We start from the raw sequence: 16911 nt of genomic DNA on the forward strand, positions 1-16911 counted from the left end.
CTCCCTGGAAGCAAGCAATTATAAAAGTTAAATTCATCTAAATGTGGACGAGAATTTTCTTCAAAATAAAGTACATGAACATAAGATAAATAATGACAACTATCCATTTTGTTATAAAAAAATGTATGCATATTTTTTTTTTAATTTGAGGTTTCATATGACTTTTAATGTTTCGAGAAAATATATGTTTTTAGAATAAATAGTTACCTACTGTGAACTTTTCTACAAGCTTCAAGTGGCAGTACAACTAAAATATATTTGACAAATTACTAGACAAGCTGATCAAAATTGCATTTTAACACACTTTTTCACAAGGGTTTTAGTCACGATACGAACTGACATAATTTTATCTTCCCAATTGTGACCTTCTCACTTCCTACACAGAAATTAACAGCATACCCTGTCGTAATAGTTTTCCCATGTTTCAGGTTTTTTTTGGTCAAACTGCGCTATTCAATGTGTGACTTTCCGAAAACAAAATCTTTCTATTCACCAAACATTGACACAGTTATCATCGATAGCAAAATTAAGATATCAGTTACATGTTTGGTGTTAATAGAAAGAGTAATGTATCAACTTAATACATATACTAATGCAAACACAGAGCCCTGTCTATATTGCATATGGTACCATCGTGCAAAAGCGGTTTTCAAAATACTTAGCGCTCCACTCATAGATTTACAACTGTTTCAGAGTTTGTGACACGTACTCGTAGGAGGAAATTTCAGTTTATGACACGTATTTATAGGATAAACTCAATTTATTCATGATCATTATAATCTAGGTAGTTACTTGAACACGACCTATAACATAATTAACATTCATCAAAGATACAACCTCATAATATAGAGATTTAGAAGCGCGCGTCCTTCGAGTGAGGTGCATCAATGGTGCAAGAAGATAGACAACAGACCGTTTCATTGTATCTTCAATATTCAAATGATAAGCACTTTACAATTCGCTAAATTTTAGAATTCATAAATATTTGTAGCATGTCATACTTTTTTGAAACTGTGGTATTAATGAAAAATATGACCCCGATTCTATCACATAGGGTGTACTTTCATATCTTGGTACACAGTTGTGATAATTAACACCATCAGTTTTCCTACACGATATTAACACTTATTGTTTCGTACAAATTATATAAACATGTGCTGGCAAACAGTCTTTCTAGTGGGTCATTTAAGCTTAAAAGATTGGCAACTATAAAGCACTATACGGCCTTAAAACATCAGCAAACCAATATGATCAATAATGAATATTCTTATGATGATAAATGGCAAAGTTCATTCATACAAAACTTGCAAATGATATGGAAAAGATAAGAGTAGACATGGACACAGCAACAATGAATTAAATAAAAGCCAAGGTCAACAGTGACAATATAACTTGTCTTGCTTCTAATTTAAAAAAAAATATAATATGTGAAATTGGGCATTTAAGTCTTTTATACAAGGAAGAAGCTTATCTAGGTTGTACCAAGTCAGGAATATGACAGTTGTTTGTCATTACTTTGATGTGTTTGTTCAGTCTTACGTAGACGAAACGCGAGTCTGGTGTATCAAATTATAGATCTGGTACCTTTGATAATTATTTACACCACTAGGTGGAAGCCCCTATTGGTTGATTCCCGAGGGTATCACCATCCTAGTACTCAGCACTTCAATATAGATTAACTGTTAGCAAAAGTATGATTTTTTTTGAAATACTAATAACAAGAATGACAGGACTTACAAGTATCACAATCAGCTTATTCACAACAAAAACAAACAAATATTTAACAAGGCCTGATGCTATAATTTAATGTTTTTAATCATAAACCGATACAAAAACATGACGTTTTATTTAGTCCGCGACCGCTTTAACGTTTGACGTTTATGTAAAGATTTGCTTGAGTCGGTCTGATGTTATAGCAATCTCAGACTAGGTATGTCAAAGAACGACTTTCAAGCTTTTCATGTTTATAATAAATTCTGTTTTCATTATTTTCAGGGTAATGTTTATGATTGTATACTTCTAATGTATTTGTAGATGAACGATTAAATCTCATTAAGGGTGCGCTATTGAACTGAAATCTCTCATAAAAGAGGGACGAAAGATACCAAAGGAACAGCCAAACTCATAAACCTACATCAAACTGACAACGCCATGGCTAAAAATGAAAAAGAAAAACAGAAAAACAATAGTACACATGATACAACATAGAAAACTAAAGAATAAACAACACGAACCCCAAAGGATAAGTTTATGAACGTTTGACTCGCATTAAGGGTATGTTACTGAAATAGTTACTTTTCTAAAAGGGCTGTTAATAAAATACGAACACCTTTTGTGTAAGGTTTGTTTATTGACTACGTTTCTAATGGATGATATGTTTGAACAAAGCACTCTCATAATGGGTATTCGTATGAAAAAATGTCTCATGAAGGTTATGTTCATCAAAGAATTTCATGCATAAAAGTTATGTCTATAACCATATAACGTCATTAAGGTGAGTTCATTTGCTTTTTTCTCAAGTATAATGGCTTCGAGCATTACTTAAGAGACATTGATTGTCAAATTCGTATCTGGTGGAAATAAAAAAAGTGGTACCGTTTATGTTATTAATGAAAGAAAAATTGTCGTGCGGTGTATTTTTATGAACGAATGAGACTCATTAAAATTATGAGGAATCTGTATGTGACATTTAAATTCCATTCATAGTATGCATTGAGAGTCAGTCCGCTGTATAAAGAGAAATAACTCTATTCCTCTTTATAGTTATCAAACTATAATTTCTAAGCTCTACAACTGTGGTCTTTTAAGTTTTAAACTGCATAGATAAAGTAAATTCTTCTCTCACTTATTTTGCTTATATATTGGATACTTTTGTATTTGAAGCTTTTTGAATTCGAGGACGCACAAAAGATTACCAGATACTTCATAAATCTCCAATATTTGTATATATTTAATATAATTAGATTGTAGGTCACAGTAATTTAAACAAATGAATGAGCATGGTCAGTGTGTGCACAATCTAGAGAAGATTTAGAACTCATGTTTATTAATTGTGTCAATTTGTCACAATTTACTGATTTTTTTGAAGGATTTTTTTAATAAATTTTAAGTGTAATGTTGATGATAACTTTGTAAATACGCTTGATCTTGACCAAGCGATGCTTATGGGTTTTTTGAAGAGAAGTAAAGGGTTTAATTTTTATTTCGCTATTTTATTATGAGTATAGCAAGATTTAGTATCTATAAAAGAAGAAGTTTCATATTGTTGAATCCTCAAGCTAAACTCAACTTAGTAGACTATTTTAAAACATTATTAGAAAAATACACCTCTCACTATTTTTATCTTTTAAATCAGAGGGGAAAAAAAATCTTAATAGAAAAATATTTTATACACATGGAAAAAAGTATTGCAACACCAAATTGAAATTGAAATTAAAAAAAAACACTTTATTTTTTTGTGATATCATTTGGTTAAATAGAACTAGTTAAGCATTATTTAAGTATCACCTGAGTTTAATCAATACATATCGACTCGATAAGTGCAGCAAGATGGCAGAGTGTCAGCATGAAAGAAGCAGGGATGTCACTGTAACAACCGCACGTATAGTTGGTCATCACCATTCCACTATAAGTCGTTTGGAGAATAAAAATCAGGGAATAAACGATGTAAAAGACCTTTCGAGATAAAGAAGACCCTCTATACCATCTGATACGGAAAATCAAGCGTGATGAATGTTGGTCAGAAGGAAACCCATTGCATACAATACAATCATAAAGAAAGAGTGGTGGGCATACAGGAGCCTTTTAACAAGAACTGTTCGAGATCGACTCATCGCTACTGGTTATCGTGCGATAAGACCATTTCGGATACCTTTGCTTACGAACAGACACTTGCAAAAGTTGGAAATTAGCTTCGTGTAGGAAGATTCATTGTTCCAATGGAATTCGGTTCATCTTTCTTGGCCTGATTGTACCCCAGATTTGAAACCATATCGAACATATATGGGACACTATTGGGCGGAAAGTGCTCGAAAGGACACCCCAGTTAAAACACATCATGAAATAAACAAGTCCTTCATCAGAAATGGTTGCTGCTACATTAGCAACAAATTAGTCGATTTATGGCAGGAATCAGAAGACGTTAAGATGCGGTTATCCGTTTGAATGGAGGCTGCGCATAAAGTACTAATTCTTTAGCGTATAATGATCAACCATGATGTGAACAGTCATCTGAAGATAAATTTTTAAATGTCTGACATTGTAAAGTTCGACTACAGTAAAAGTTGTAAAATTAATTTTTTTGTACAAAAAAAACTTCATTTTGTTATTAAAATTGTGGTTATATAAATCTTTTTTTTTCAAACATTTTTGTTCGTTCAAATGCCAATGTTATCATAAACTATGTTTCAATAATATTATACAAATATTTTATTATATTTCATCCAAACAAAGAGACTGATTTTTCAAGTTTTAAAAAATCAAGGTGTTGCAATACTTTTTTCCATGTGTATATATTGGACAATCCCGTTATTAAAGTAACAGATAACCATGCAGGACTATTCTATTAATTATAAACATACTAGTATCTGAACTTACATTGAATTTATATATTATGTTTGTAACTTACTATATGTAATTGTCTGTTTGTGACACCAGGTACTGTCTGGTGAATGTTTCATTGTACATATTTGAATAAAATTTCATCAAGAGAAAAAAAGCATGCATGCATGCAAAGATCTACAATATTAGAATGTTAAAAATAAATTTATAAATTCCTTGGTGCAGGTTGATTTACTAGTATATAACTCAAATATTTTAGACCCGCAGCTAAACTATCACCCGTTTGTTTTGTTCAATGATTATTTTCAAAAAGCATATAACATATCGTTGTTCTAGGGGAGCCACTATGGCGTTGGCTAAACGTACGTTCAGGGTAGTTGTTTGAAGAGGATAACATTTATTTCTAAAATTGCAAACAATATTGTGGTATTTTGTAACCTTTGTAACGGTAAAAATGCCTTTCACACATCATCAATATATATTTTTTAAACATCAAGCCATGATATCTCTTAAAAAGTATCATATTATATGGGTTTTTCTATATACTAGTATTACGACAATTATATGGTTTAAACAACTAATTGGAGAATAGCAATTATTTAGTGATTCTTAAAATGAAGCAATTTTAACAGCTTCTTAAAACTGCTTGTGATTTATCAAATCTCCAAATGTTTATCTATACCATCTGGTCCAGAATACATTGTATTAGAAATGAACGAAAAATTATTGTGGTTGGTATATTTATGAACACATAAGATTATGTAAATCAATTGGTGAAATTTCCATTCCATCCAGATATTCATTGATAGCCAGTCCGCTGCTTAAAGAGGGATAACTCTATTTTCATTCATATTTATTAACCATCTATAGCTAAGTTTTACGACTGTGGTCTTTTAAAAGAAAAACTACATATTTGAAGTAATGACTATCCTCACAACGTCTATAATGATAAAGACAAAGAAAAGTGGAAAATTTTTCGACAAACCATATACGGAAGTAAGCCTATAAAAGGTCCAGTAATGACAAAATGACAAAATATAAAACTTTTTTTTAAAGAGCCTGATATGTGATTAAAAAAAAAACACAAAAAAAGCAGATCAGACAACAAAAAACGACGACTACTGTAGTTAAGACTATTGACTTGGAACAGCATACGCAGAACGTGGTGAGGTTAAACGTGTTATTGAAAATTCAAGGTTCCCTCTAATATAGAACACTGTGATAACAGGTTTTATTAATTGGGAAATGTATATCCAATCACAACTATGTTTTCAATAACAATCAGGGACAAGCTCCACACGTATTTATGAAATTTGCTTTCTTAGCGGACCAAGTTTTTTCGGAGATTTAAACAAACAATCTATTTATTTTTTAAAACAATGCCCTCTCCTCCTTCACTTTCTCGACAAACCACACAAAATGAATATTTCTGGTCTTATAAGACACACAAGATGAGATGCCCCACAAAGATGGAATGTTATTGCTTTAAAAGATACACAAAGAACCAAAACACACATATATAAAACTAAAGACTGTAACACGAACCCTACCATTAAAACACCAATCTTACAGCTACGAACTGTCAAGATACGTATGTTTGTGTAGCGTTTGCTTCAGAAAATAAAATAATTTTCTCGCGTTTTTGCCTTAGCATAACTATGCATAAAACCTTGGGTTTTTTTCAGAGAAAATGAGAACGATTTTCCAATTTCTCCGACCTATAAACATATTACCATTTAATAAATCAATGGTTCCATGTTGGCCATGTAAATGCAATCTCATGATGAACATTCTCCTCGGTACTGCTACTTACTACCTTGTTTGTACGAACATGAGCAACACAACGGCTGCCACATGTGAAACAGGATCGTTTTACCCTATCAGAGCACATGTAATCACCCCCCCCCCCCCCCCCCCCCAGTTATTGTGTGTTTCTTGTTGCTCAGTCTCCAATTTTTTAAGTAGTTTTTTGTAGTATTATTGTTTGTGGGCTTTTCTTTTCTAGACATTAATTTGTAAATTTATTTTATGACTCATGGATTTAGGAGTCACTTTGGTATATTTCGCTTCTCTTTTACAAATTTTAATTTGTCTTCGTCCAATCTTCACAATGCTTTCTTTGCTTTCTGATCATATTTTCAAAATGTTTCTACCTTAGATAGTGTTTTAACTGTATTTAACAACCTTAGTTTATGTATGAGAAGTGTTTTGTCTCGACCTGTTCACGGAATATCCTATAATTCGTTATAATGTTGATACTTGAAATTTCTTCCTTAACTTATCATGTACATCTACGCCTCTTCCTTTTCATCGTAAATTATAATATGAAGGAAGTCGACTGTTGTGTGTACTGCACTTAAATAAATGTAGTTAACCATTCAGACACAATGAACATATAACAACGCAAACGGGGAATTCAACAACTAGAGTTATTGTTAAATATGTGATTCGTCTAACAGACAAAAGGAAGCTTAATGGGAAAATTGATGGGCGTGAGAATCTTTTCTAAGAAAAATCAACAGCTTAGAAATCCCAATTCTTATTAAATCAAAAGTTCACACGCTAAAATGTCTTGCCTGCTTTACACATCATGATCAACTTGTGTTGAAATTCAGGAATATTATTATAACATAATCTTAAAAGCACCATTGCTCCGTGTAAATGAAAAAGTACCAATAACCAATTAGTTCCGACTCGAATCCAACCATGTGCAGATCAGATGTTCAGCAAACATTGATGTATAAAACGCCAAGGCTAATATGATCCTCAAATACATAATAAACGACATACTGTAAAACATGGTATGGTACGATGGTATGGTATGTGGTATGGTATGATGGTATGGTACGAATACCATCATACCATGGTATGCATGATTGGTACCATGGTATGGTATGATGGTATGGTACAAATTACTATACCATGGTACGAATTACTATACCATGGTACATGGTATAATTTGATGGTATGAAGCATGGTATGGTTTTTTGAAGTAGGAAATTTTGAAAAATCTAAAATATGATTTTTTTTTTATTTGTTGACATTATGTACATATATCTGTTTTATTTATGAAAATAAAATTTTACAAAATAAATAGATGAAGACAAACCAGTTAGACTATCCCTTACCTTATGCTGTGAACAGAAAACAAGAAAAAAAACTCAATTTAAACATATCAGATAACTATTAAGTTAAGATAAGATAGATAGATATAATGTCCCATTCTGACGCTTTGCTGGCAGTGGAATAGCTGTCAATTATTCTTTGAAATTTTGGGAAGCACTGCATATCTTATGATCATAATCTAGATAATGCAGTTAAAGTTTTTCATAATCTTCTGTCAATGGTCAACTTTTATATTGTTTTGAAATATGACACTTTAAACAGTTGCATATTCTGTCTACATCTATGGCCAAGAAATTCCACTAAAAATGTGAATAAAAGGTGAATGCATCTCCTGTGCCGATAAAAAAACAGCATACTTTCAAATTAAACTGTCACTAAATATAATACTATGTTGGTTGATACATGGATAGATAGCACATGTTGTAGAGTGTATTTTGGTTTTCTTCATTTATATGTAAAAACAATGTGCATTAAGGAAGTATATACACAATATCAACCAAGGAATGTGTCTTTTGTTGTTATGTGAGATTTTATTAAACAACTTTATTTCATTTTTTTTATTAATTGCAAAATTTGAATATTTTGTATACTATATGTAATAATAATAATATAATCACATCAAGTTATATCTTGAAATTCAGGATAAACAACAACAAAGAAAATTGTGTTATTATAAAACACCCATGCAACAACGCATCCCATAGGATCCAACCATTCTATTTTAGTGTTTCGGCAATTAAGCTTGAGATGGTCATTTTAAGATGCTTTATTTTAATATAATCAAATATGAAAATGATTTATGTGTAAATTGATTATATTCATATTTCAATTCTCCATCAACAGTTCTAGTTATTATTTTTATTAATTTGTTATAGTCACTTGTGTTTCTTATTTGCTGTATTGCTTCACCTTTAATAACACTCGAAATGCATGCTGTGAGTGACAGCTATTTCTGTGCAGATAGAGATAAGAATAGGTTTCCATAAAATGTATTTCAATGTCAATAATGCCATGTATTGTAAATCTTTTACCTTTAATTACATCAACATCTAAGAACGAGTTTGAAATTTCTTAGTTGAGACTTTAATAAAGGGCTATAATCATTTGCTAGTCGAAAACAATATATAATTTCATCTGATGTTCCATCGAATATTATGAATCCATATTGTCCCTATACATGCTATATCTGCCATGATAGAATATTTTTAATATAGACTTGCTGAATTAGTTTATGCATAGATGTAATTACATCTATGGTTTATGAAAATTAAGGTTTTAATTTAATTTAATTTTATATATATTTTTTTCATAGTTATTCTCCAACTCTTTGTTTACAAAAATAAAACATATAAATCATATAAAAGTATTTACTACAAGACCTAGAGAACATGCTATGTTAATCTTATAGCAGGATAGCCATTTGACTTAATGACTTTAACAGACGATAACCAAAATGTTAATATGACAAAATTAATTACAGTGGACAAAATAACACTTGTATAGCAATAAAAAAGTAGCAATAAAAAAGTCCTTTAATTGAACAAAAGTTTTAGTCACAGCAGATTATACTCTTAATAACTACAACTAATCACCAACCACACTTTGACTGTTTTTCTTCAGCATGATAGTTTTACTAAATTAATTGTTTTGATTCTAAATGTCTTGAAACAATTTAAGCAATGAATATTTTGTTTACATTGCTTTTTCAACAAATACTCTTGTTCCTGTTTCTTATTGAAAAAAAAAGAGTTTGTTTTGGAATAGGTAAAAAAAGAAAGATAAGCAAACAGATAATTAATAAAATCCTGTTTAAGAATAGCTAAAGAATAAAGACTTTTCTAAATTTCCTACTTCGAAAAACCATACATAATGCTTCATACCATCAATTTATACCATGGTATACAAATTTGTACCATGGTATAGTAATTTGTACCATACCATCATACCATACCATGGTACCATTCATGCATACCATGGTATGATGGTATTTGTACCATACCATCATACCATACCACATACCATACCATCGTACCATACCATGTTTTACAGTATGTCATAATAAACAACCTCATTATATACGCATGTATCGCTAGTATGTAATTTCGATAGTATAATGCAAATGTTGAAACTAAGATGTGTAAACTATGCAAACCGTTCAGTCGATGAACTTATACAGTGCCAATCCTAATACAACTGCAAACCAGATACCACTAAATACTGTATGGTCTTAACTATGCAAAACGTATAAAGTCAATTATCTTAGACCGTGCCAATCCTAACGCAACTGCATACCAGATATACCTAAATCATACATTTGTCACATTAACTGATGACCAAAACATTAAATTTCAAACGTAAATCATTCAAAATTAATGAACCGTGAACGAGGTAGCAGACAATATAATCTCTTTGGAAATGAGACATGCATATCAAATACTATTGACTTATCATTAGAAGCTTCTCTTAAAACTTTGAACATGTTCATTGCTAAAATTTTAACTGGCAATGTTGAAGCAAGACATAAATCACTAGAATCTGAAGTAGCATTTTGGAGGCAATACAATAAGACCAGTCGAATCTGAACTACGTTTTGAGGCAAGACCATAAGACCAGTCGAATCTGAACTAGCATTTTGAGGCATGACCATAAGACCGCTAAAATCGGAACTAGCATTATTGAGGCAAGACAATAAGTCGACTGCCGGACAATAAGATTACTAGAATAGGAACTAGCAATATCGAGGCCAGACAATACGATAACTAGAATCCGAACTAGCAGTATTGAGGACAGACAATAATATCACTAATTGGATGAAGAATAGAGGACAATGAAACAGAAACCAGGTCATTAAGTTCCTGTGTTGAAATGCCTATACCTGTCAGGAATATGAAAGTTGTTTTCATTTCCTCTGATGTGTTTTTTTAGTATTTTTTAGTCATTTTACGTTTAGCTGTTTTGGTATTTTGTGACACATTTATCATGCCACTCCACCACTTGAATGGCATAATTGTATTTAGGTATGATGATGGCAAGATAATTCATTCAGTCAATAAACTGTAACATTTAATTATTTATTTCATAACAAAATCACAGAAACAATTGTTTTGCAAGTAAAAGTTTAAATAAATATAAACGGTATTAAATCACTTTCTGTTTCATACAATTTTCTGAACAAAAATATTAATCATAATCAGATTCTTGACGTTTTTTGTACCTAAAAATACAACAACTGAAACAGACACCAATAAGATATTAAAAATTTTCTTAAAATTTCTTTCCATTTTTGTTTTTTAAAAGCTATAACAAACATGATTATCTTATAACATGAAATACCACAACAAAGCCAAAGTCTTAATTTCGTAGCAACCACTAAAATAACAAGTTACAACATTAAAATAATAAAGCTGACATTTACAATATTAAAATAATATTAATTAAAACTACAAAAATGTCATTAGATTTGTATATGTATATCAATAACAAAGCATCCAATTATTAGTCCCAAAACCACATGATTGTATTTGAATCTCAGGCCATGTATCCACCATCAGTGGTCCTGTTACGTCTCTGCTGAATGGAATCTAGAGCTTTCCCAATGTCTCCCTCCTTCTCGTTCAGGAGAGAGGTCAACCAGCCTCCTTCGTTATGAAATCCCATGCCCATCATGGTATCCAAAGCCTCTCTTATCTTAGGATCTGTAATTAAAAAAACATTGATTTAAAACATGGGAGACAACTCTTGATGCTTTATCCATTATTCAAGGGAGATTATCAAACTTTCTTAAAAATGTTTTTTTTTATTCATTGTTAAACTATTAAACTATATCTCGTCTAATATACATATGCATTTAGGATTGATTCCATAATAAGTCTCATTTAGTACATGTTTGTCTGAAAAAAATATAACTTATTTTTTTTCAGAAAATATATAAAAAGAAACATGTTTCTCAAAAAAGAAAAACACTTTTTAATTTGGTTAAGTATGGTACCATAGCTTGTTAAATCTGAGAATTAAACCTACCTAAAGAAGGGTAGAGACTGGTTGTACTTGGAACAGAAGGTTCAGGCACTTCTGAAGGTCCTGGTTTGGGTCCACTTGATTCAGTGGCTTCTGTCAAAATAGTCCAATCTTCTGCCTCATTTGGCTTCTTTGTTGAGTCCTGAAGAAGAGATAAGTTTGAAATAAGTTTTTGTACTTTTATCAGAAACAAAAATTTTAGAAAATGTCTTTATACATTTATTTCACTTTTGAATTAAGTATTATCCTTTTAATTTATAATCTTTGGAATTTGCTTGATAGCTGAATATTTTTTTCAATTCAATTAAATAAGTTCACAACTTGAAATAAATCTATTTTTAACAATATCCTGTTTAATATTGTTCACCCTTATGAGTTCTATGTATTATTGCAGCATTACCTTAAGAGATGCCTCTTTGTTTCCCTCAGTGTTCATTGGAACCTCCTTGGCAGGCTCAGACTCTTTCATTGGAACATCATCTTTCTTTGTTTCACTTTTTTTATCTTTTGACTGTTGAGGTGCTGGTCCACCAAATCCAAATGGACACCCTGGAAACTGTCCAGGAAATTGTCCAGGAAACTGTCCTTGACGTCCTGGGCAGCTTTGTGGTCTTGACCAACCACCACCTCGTCCACAGCGCCCTCTACCAGCCCCACGTCCACATCTTTTTCTCTGCCCATGGTGTTCAACATCAATTTCAACATCTATTCCTGCAATCGGAGATAATATTTAAAATGAATGTTTACTTTTTTTATCACATTCATAATAAAACTTTAAACTGATACATTTTAAATTAAAGGATTTTAAGAATTAAGGACTATTTTCCTGAATTTTAATAAATCTATAAAAGCAACTCTTTCAATTTCTTTAATAACCATTGCCAATTATTTACTTTTTCCTACAAAACAAAGTTCAAAAGTCTATTCCATATATTGACCTATTTAAAATTTTTAATACCTTGATGAAGTAATAATAAACGTTTAATAAATAGCATTTTTTCAAATGCATATTAACACTTTGATAGCTTCCATGAAAAATAATATCTTACCGAAAGGATCAAGCATTGCCTGGACACTTTCTCCAACATTACGAAGATAATCATCAGCTTGTCCATCTTCTTCATTTGCCTCTCCTTGTTTAGGATCTTCTTCCATTGGAGACTCATTCTGGTCACCACATCCTTGTTGGTTCTTCTGCCAGCGTTTCATAAATCTCTGCATCCAACGACGAAAGTGTGGTGGAGGAACAAACTGTAATAAATTAAATAATTAATTATAATAAAGTGAGGATCTTAAACCATACACAATACAGGAGGGTGTGAATGACCTTTTCTGACAGACATCAAATGATCATTTTCTCCACAGTTTGTGTCAAATTGTTTGAACTTTAATCATAATTTTTCACAGGTATCAAAGTGGTACATGTACATGTACCCACTTTCATTACATGTATCTTATATTTATAAATTTGTTCACTTCATATTTGGAATTGAAGGCTTTGCAATTAGAATGCAGAGACATACCATAACAAAATATAAAATCATTTAAAATGGTAATTATATAAAAAGATAAGTGATATTAGCTTTTTCGAATAAATCCAAGGCCTATTGACTTACTCCTCCATGATTTCCTGTTGTACCAAATGGTGGAGGGGGTCCACAAGGAGGGCCTCCAAAAGGTCCACAAGGTCCTCCTCCAAATGATGGACCTCCAAAAGCTCCAAAGAGTCCTTGACCTGGTGTTGTTATTTTCATCATATCATGTTCCTGATGTAGGCCCTTTTTCTCACATGTTTCACACAGATCATAGTCTGGACAGATGGCACACTTAAATCTGTTACCCACCACTGGTCCCTCGCACCCATCACACACTATTCTAGGATGGATCACTTTCTCCTTCTGTTCATCATCACAACTCTCTTTCTCTTTCTTTGTTTCTGAGGAAAAATACAGGTACATTAAATAATTTTTCATATTTCTCTATAATATATTACAATGGTTGATTTTTGTTCTGGTTTTAAACATTTCAATCCCTTCAACATGTTCAAGAACTGTATTTGTTTAAGTTACTATCTATAATAAGTTACTAAGTGTGTAATGTTTAATTAAACTGTTTGTTCCACCATTTGATTGATTGGTTGATTGTTGGTTGATTAAGGTCCAGTGGTAAATATATCATGCATATTCTGAACAATCCACAATTATAACTCACCTTCAAACTTAACAAATCAATAAATAAATGTATATGTATCCTCTTAAGTTTTTAGTACAATGTATGGAGTTATTTTAATATTTCTGATGAGACCCTTTAAGGTACAAGTATTCTTCTTATATGTATTAATATATACTTTTCAGGAAAAATGGAAATTAATAGCTACTTTGTCTTTCTTAAACTATTAGTCAAACATCTGTTGCACAATTTTATTATTTCATATCAAAATCAATTGGAAAAAAATATTTATTTATATTTCAATCAGTTTCAGAGACAAAAGTTACATGATATGAACATGTACTGTCTTTTAAAGTGCATTTAGCATGTTTAGCTCTCAAATAATAATTACCTTTGATTTTTATCCTAAACACTCCATCGTCTACGAAACCCAGAGCCTCTGTTAGTTCATCATCTGTAGAAAAGGCAATCTGGTCACCTTCCGGATCTAAAATAAATAAAATAAATAATTCTTGATTAAGACTTCTACAGAAACTTTAAATGTCTCCACAAGACAAATATGCAATGGATTTTCCACTTTTTTCAAATAAGTTGGGTGTCCTAAAACTATATCAGGGACATAATATATGGTCAGTATACTATTCTCAGATATAAGTAATTGTTTCCTTGTAGCTTTCAGTTTCAATAGTTTTTTCCTTGTAACATAAGGAAATCTTCATATTTATGTACAAGATCATTCATTATCTATTGTGGAAATTTTCATGTACATGTATTTGTTTCTTGTTTCCATCAATCTTATTTTAAAAACATAATAAAGATTAATTGAAAAGGGTCAAACACATTTAAAAATATCTTGCAATTAATATTAAGGCAATGACCGGAAATAGAATTATAATATTGTTATAATATTTATTTCAACATCTGATCACATTAATTTCAACAAACTAATTATGCAGCATTTTCAAAATTTTGCAATAAGCCTGGTTTGAAAGCAGGTCAACTATTATTAGACAAATTATACAGGATGTAATTTTTGTACAGGTATACAACATTATATAAACATCAAGGGCATTTAACAGAACATAATAAATTACATAATTAATTTTAAACTTTACCAAAAGAAAAATGGAAATTCAAAATACCTAGACTTTAATAACGAATAAACCTTATTACAGTCAGCAATTCAATTTATAAAAGCTTCCTTTCATTGCATAAATTGACATACTGCATCGTAAATATCTGAATATGGAATATATCAAATCCGTGAAACCACCAGCTAGTGTTATATATAATGTATGTGTGACAAGATTGTTTTTATGTTCTATCCTATAAACTACATGTAGCAATCAGTTTTATAACAGCTACATACAACTGTATACAGTTGATTTTTTGGTTGCCTTTTATCTTGTGTACAAATGTACAGGTATATCGCTTTTGTAAATAGTGTAAATAATTTTAAAATAATCAAAATCAACTTACCAGTCCAATATAGATTAAAATTTCCTTGCTTTAGGGTAGGATAAATATCCGCCACTTTCTTCTGAAGATAGCTGAAGCTGCTTGAAACATCAGCAGGCACAGCAAATCTACGTATTTCTCTCTTTTCCTCTCCTTTCTTTACCAAATAGGCTTTTACTGTCAATGACATCTTCGCGGGAAATTGTTATTGTTGACGTTGTGTTCACTTTGCTACCAAATAGAGTTATGTCTAAATTCGTCAACTCTTCTCTTTTTATAAGCCCAAGTTGTCAGGTATGAATGACGATGAATCGACGAAAGATTTAATTCCAGAACCAACTAGACCAGGTAATTGAAAGTAATGATGACAAACATTTGTTCAAATATGAGTATAATGCGCAAGTTCCGTTCTGAAAAATATCAACAAACAACGATGTCATGTCTATTTTTAGTAACACACATGTTTCCTATTTATGTAGCACAAAATGACACGACGGAATTGAACAGAGAATAAGAAACTTATGACCATGACGAATACGTTATTCTTAAATTTCTGACATACAAACAATTAGCAATGACAATTTCTATGTATATCAAATATTTTTTTCTTCACATTGTATCAAGCTGCAAAAAAAAACTAATTCCTTTTTTAGGGCTTATTTCATCTTTTTTGTCACAAATTGAAAATTAAATTATTAACGATTATCTGGGGGAGGAGGAGATGGGAGGATATCTGTTTGTGTCGATTCAGATGATGACAACGATTATGAAGAATTAAGCTCATATAAGAGGCATATGACCCTCCCCACCCCCCTTTCGACCACCAAATCCACCAGTGTAAATCATATATTCATTTTCATCTCTTCTGAGACACTGCATGTATTGCTTAATTTATTTCACTTTTACATTTTCTACGTTTTGCTTGACAAGCTATTCATTTTCATTCTATGTTAAAGTTTTGTTTTTTTATTTGTCAATGTTGAATATATCAGTTCCTACTACCAGGCCAACCACAGTATCATGATATGCAACTCCCAAAGTACTCTTGGTTTCCGTATAATATGGGTCGCTCTAATATTTGGAGAAAATATTTTAATAGTACAACTGTCTATCGTAGGTTCTTCAGAATAAAATATATATAGTACCGTGACGTACACACCTTCTCCAGAGTTGTAAATAAACATATGCGTTAAAAAAAAATCTGACACAACTATTACGTTTTCCTTATAAACAACTTATAAAATAGTTTTTTTGTGGTGTACTAAAATTTGTTCGTTTGTTTGTGATATACTATTGTGTTAGTCTAAACAGTTTTGTTTTAATAGGGGACGAACCTTAAAATAGTACAATTTCACGGCTTCCTGTTTATTTAACAACCCAAATGTAAAAAAAAAATCACCCTCCCCAAGTTCACACATTCACACACACACAAACTTACATACATGTACATATCTTGATCATGACTAGGAATGAATGAATTTTGTGATTATCTTTTTTTTTGCATGTTCTATGTCATATTTAATATGTATCTTTTCAATTAAGTAAGGCGCTGCCGTGTACACTAGTTTGATAATAGTTGCT

General features: G+C 31.2%; 1 protein-coding gene across 1 annotated transcript; it reads right to left on the reverse strand.

Annotated features, from left to right (window-relative positions):
• Positions 1–11111: 11111 nt before the first annotated feature.
• On the reverse strand, positions 11112–15719 carry LOC134697218 (sequestosome-1-like). Its single transcript, XM_063559348.1, has 7 exons — positions 15352–15719; positions 14264–14359; positions 13320–13639; positions 12753–12954; positions 12104–12414; positions 11707–11845; positions 11112–11381 (listed from the first exon to the last, which is right to left on the reverse strand). Exons 1-7 carry the CDS (start codon positions 15518–15520, stop codon positions 11215–11217), a joined length of 1404 nt encoding a protein of 467 aa, XP_063415418.1. The 5' UTR covers positions 15521–15719; the 3' UTR covers positions 11112–11214.
• Between the last annotated feature and the right edge of the window lie 1192 nt (positions 15720–16911).

Source organism: Mytilus trossulus, chromosome 14, assembly GCF_036588685.1.
Source record: "Mytilus trossulus isolate FHL-02 chromosome 14, PNRI_Mtr1.1.1.hap1, whole genome shotgun sequence".
Taxonomy (NCBI): Eukaryota; Metazoa; Mollusca; class Bivalvia; order Mytilida; family Mytilidae; genus Mytilus; species Mytilus trossulus.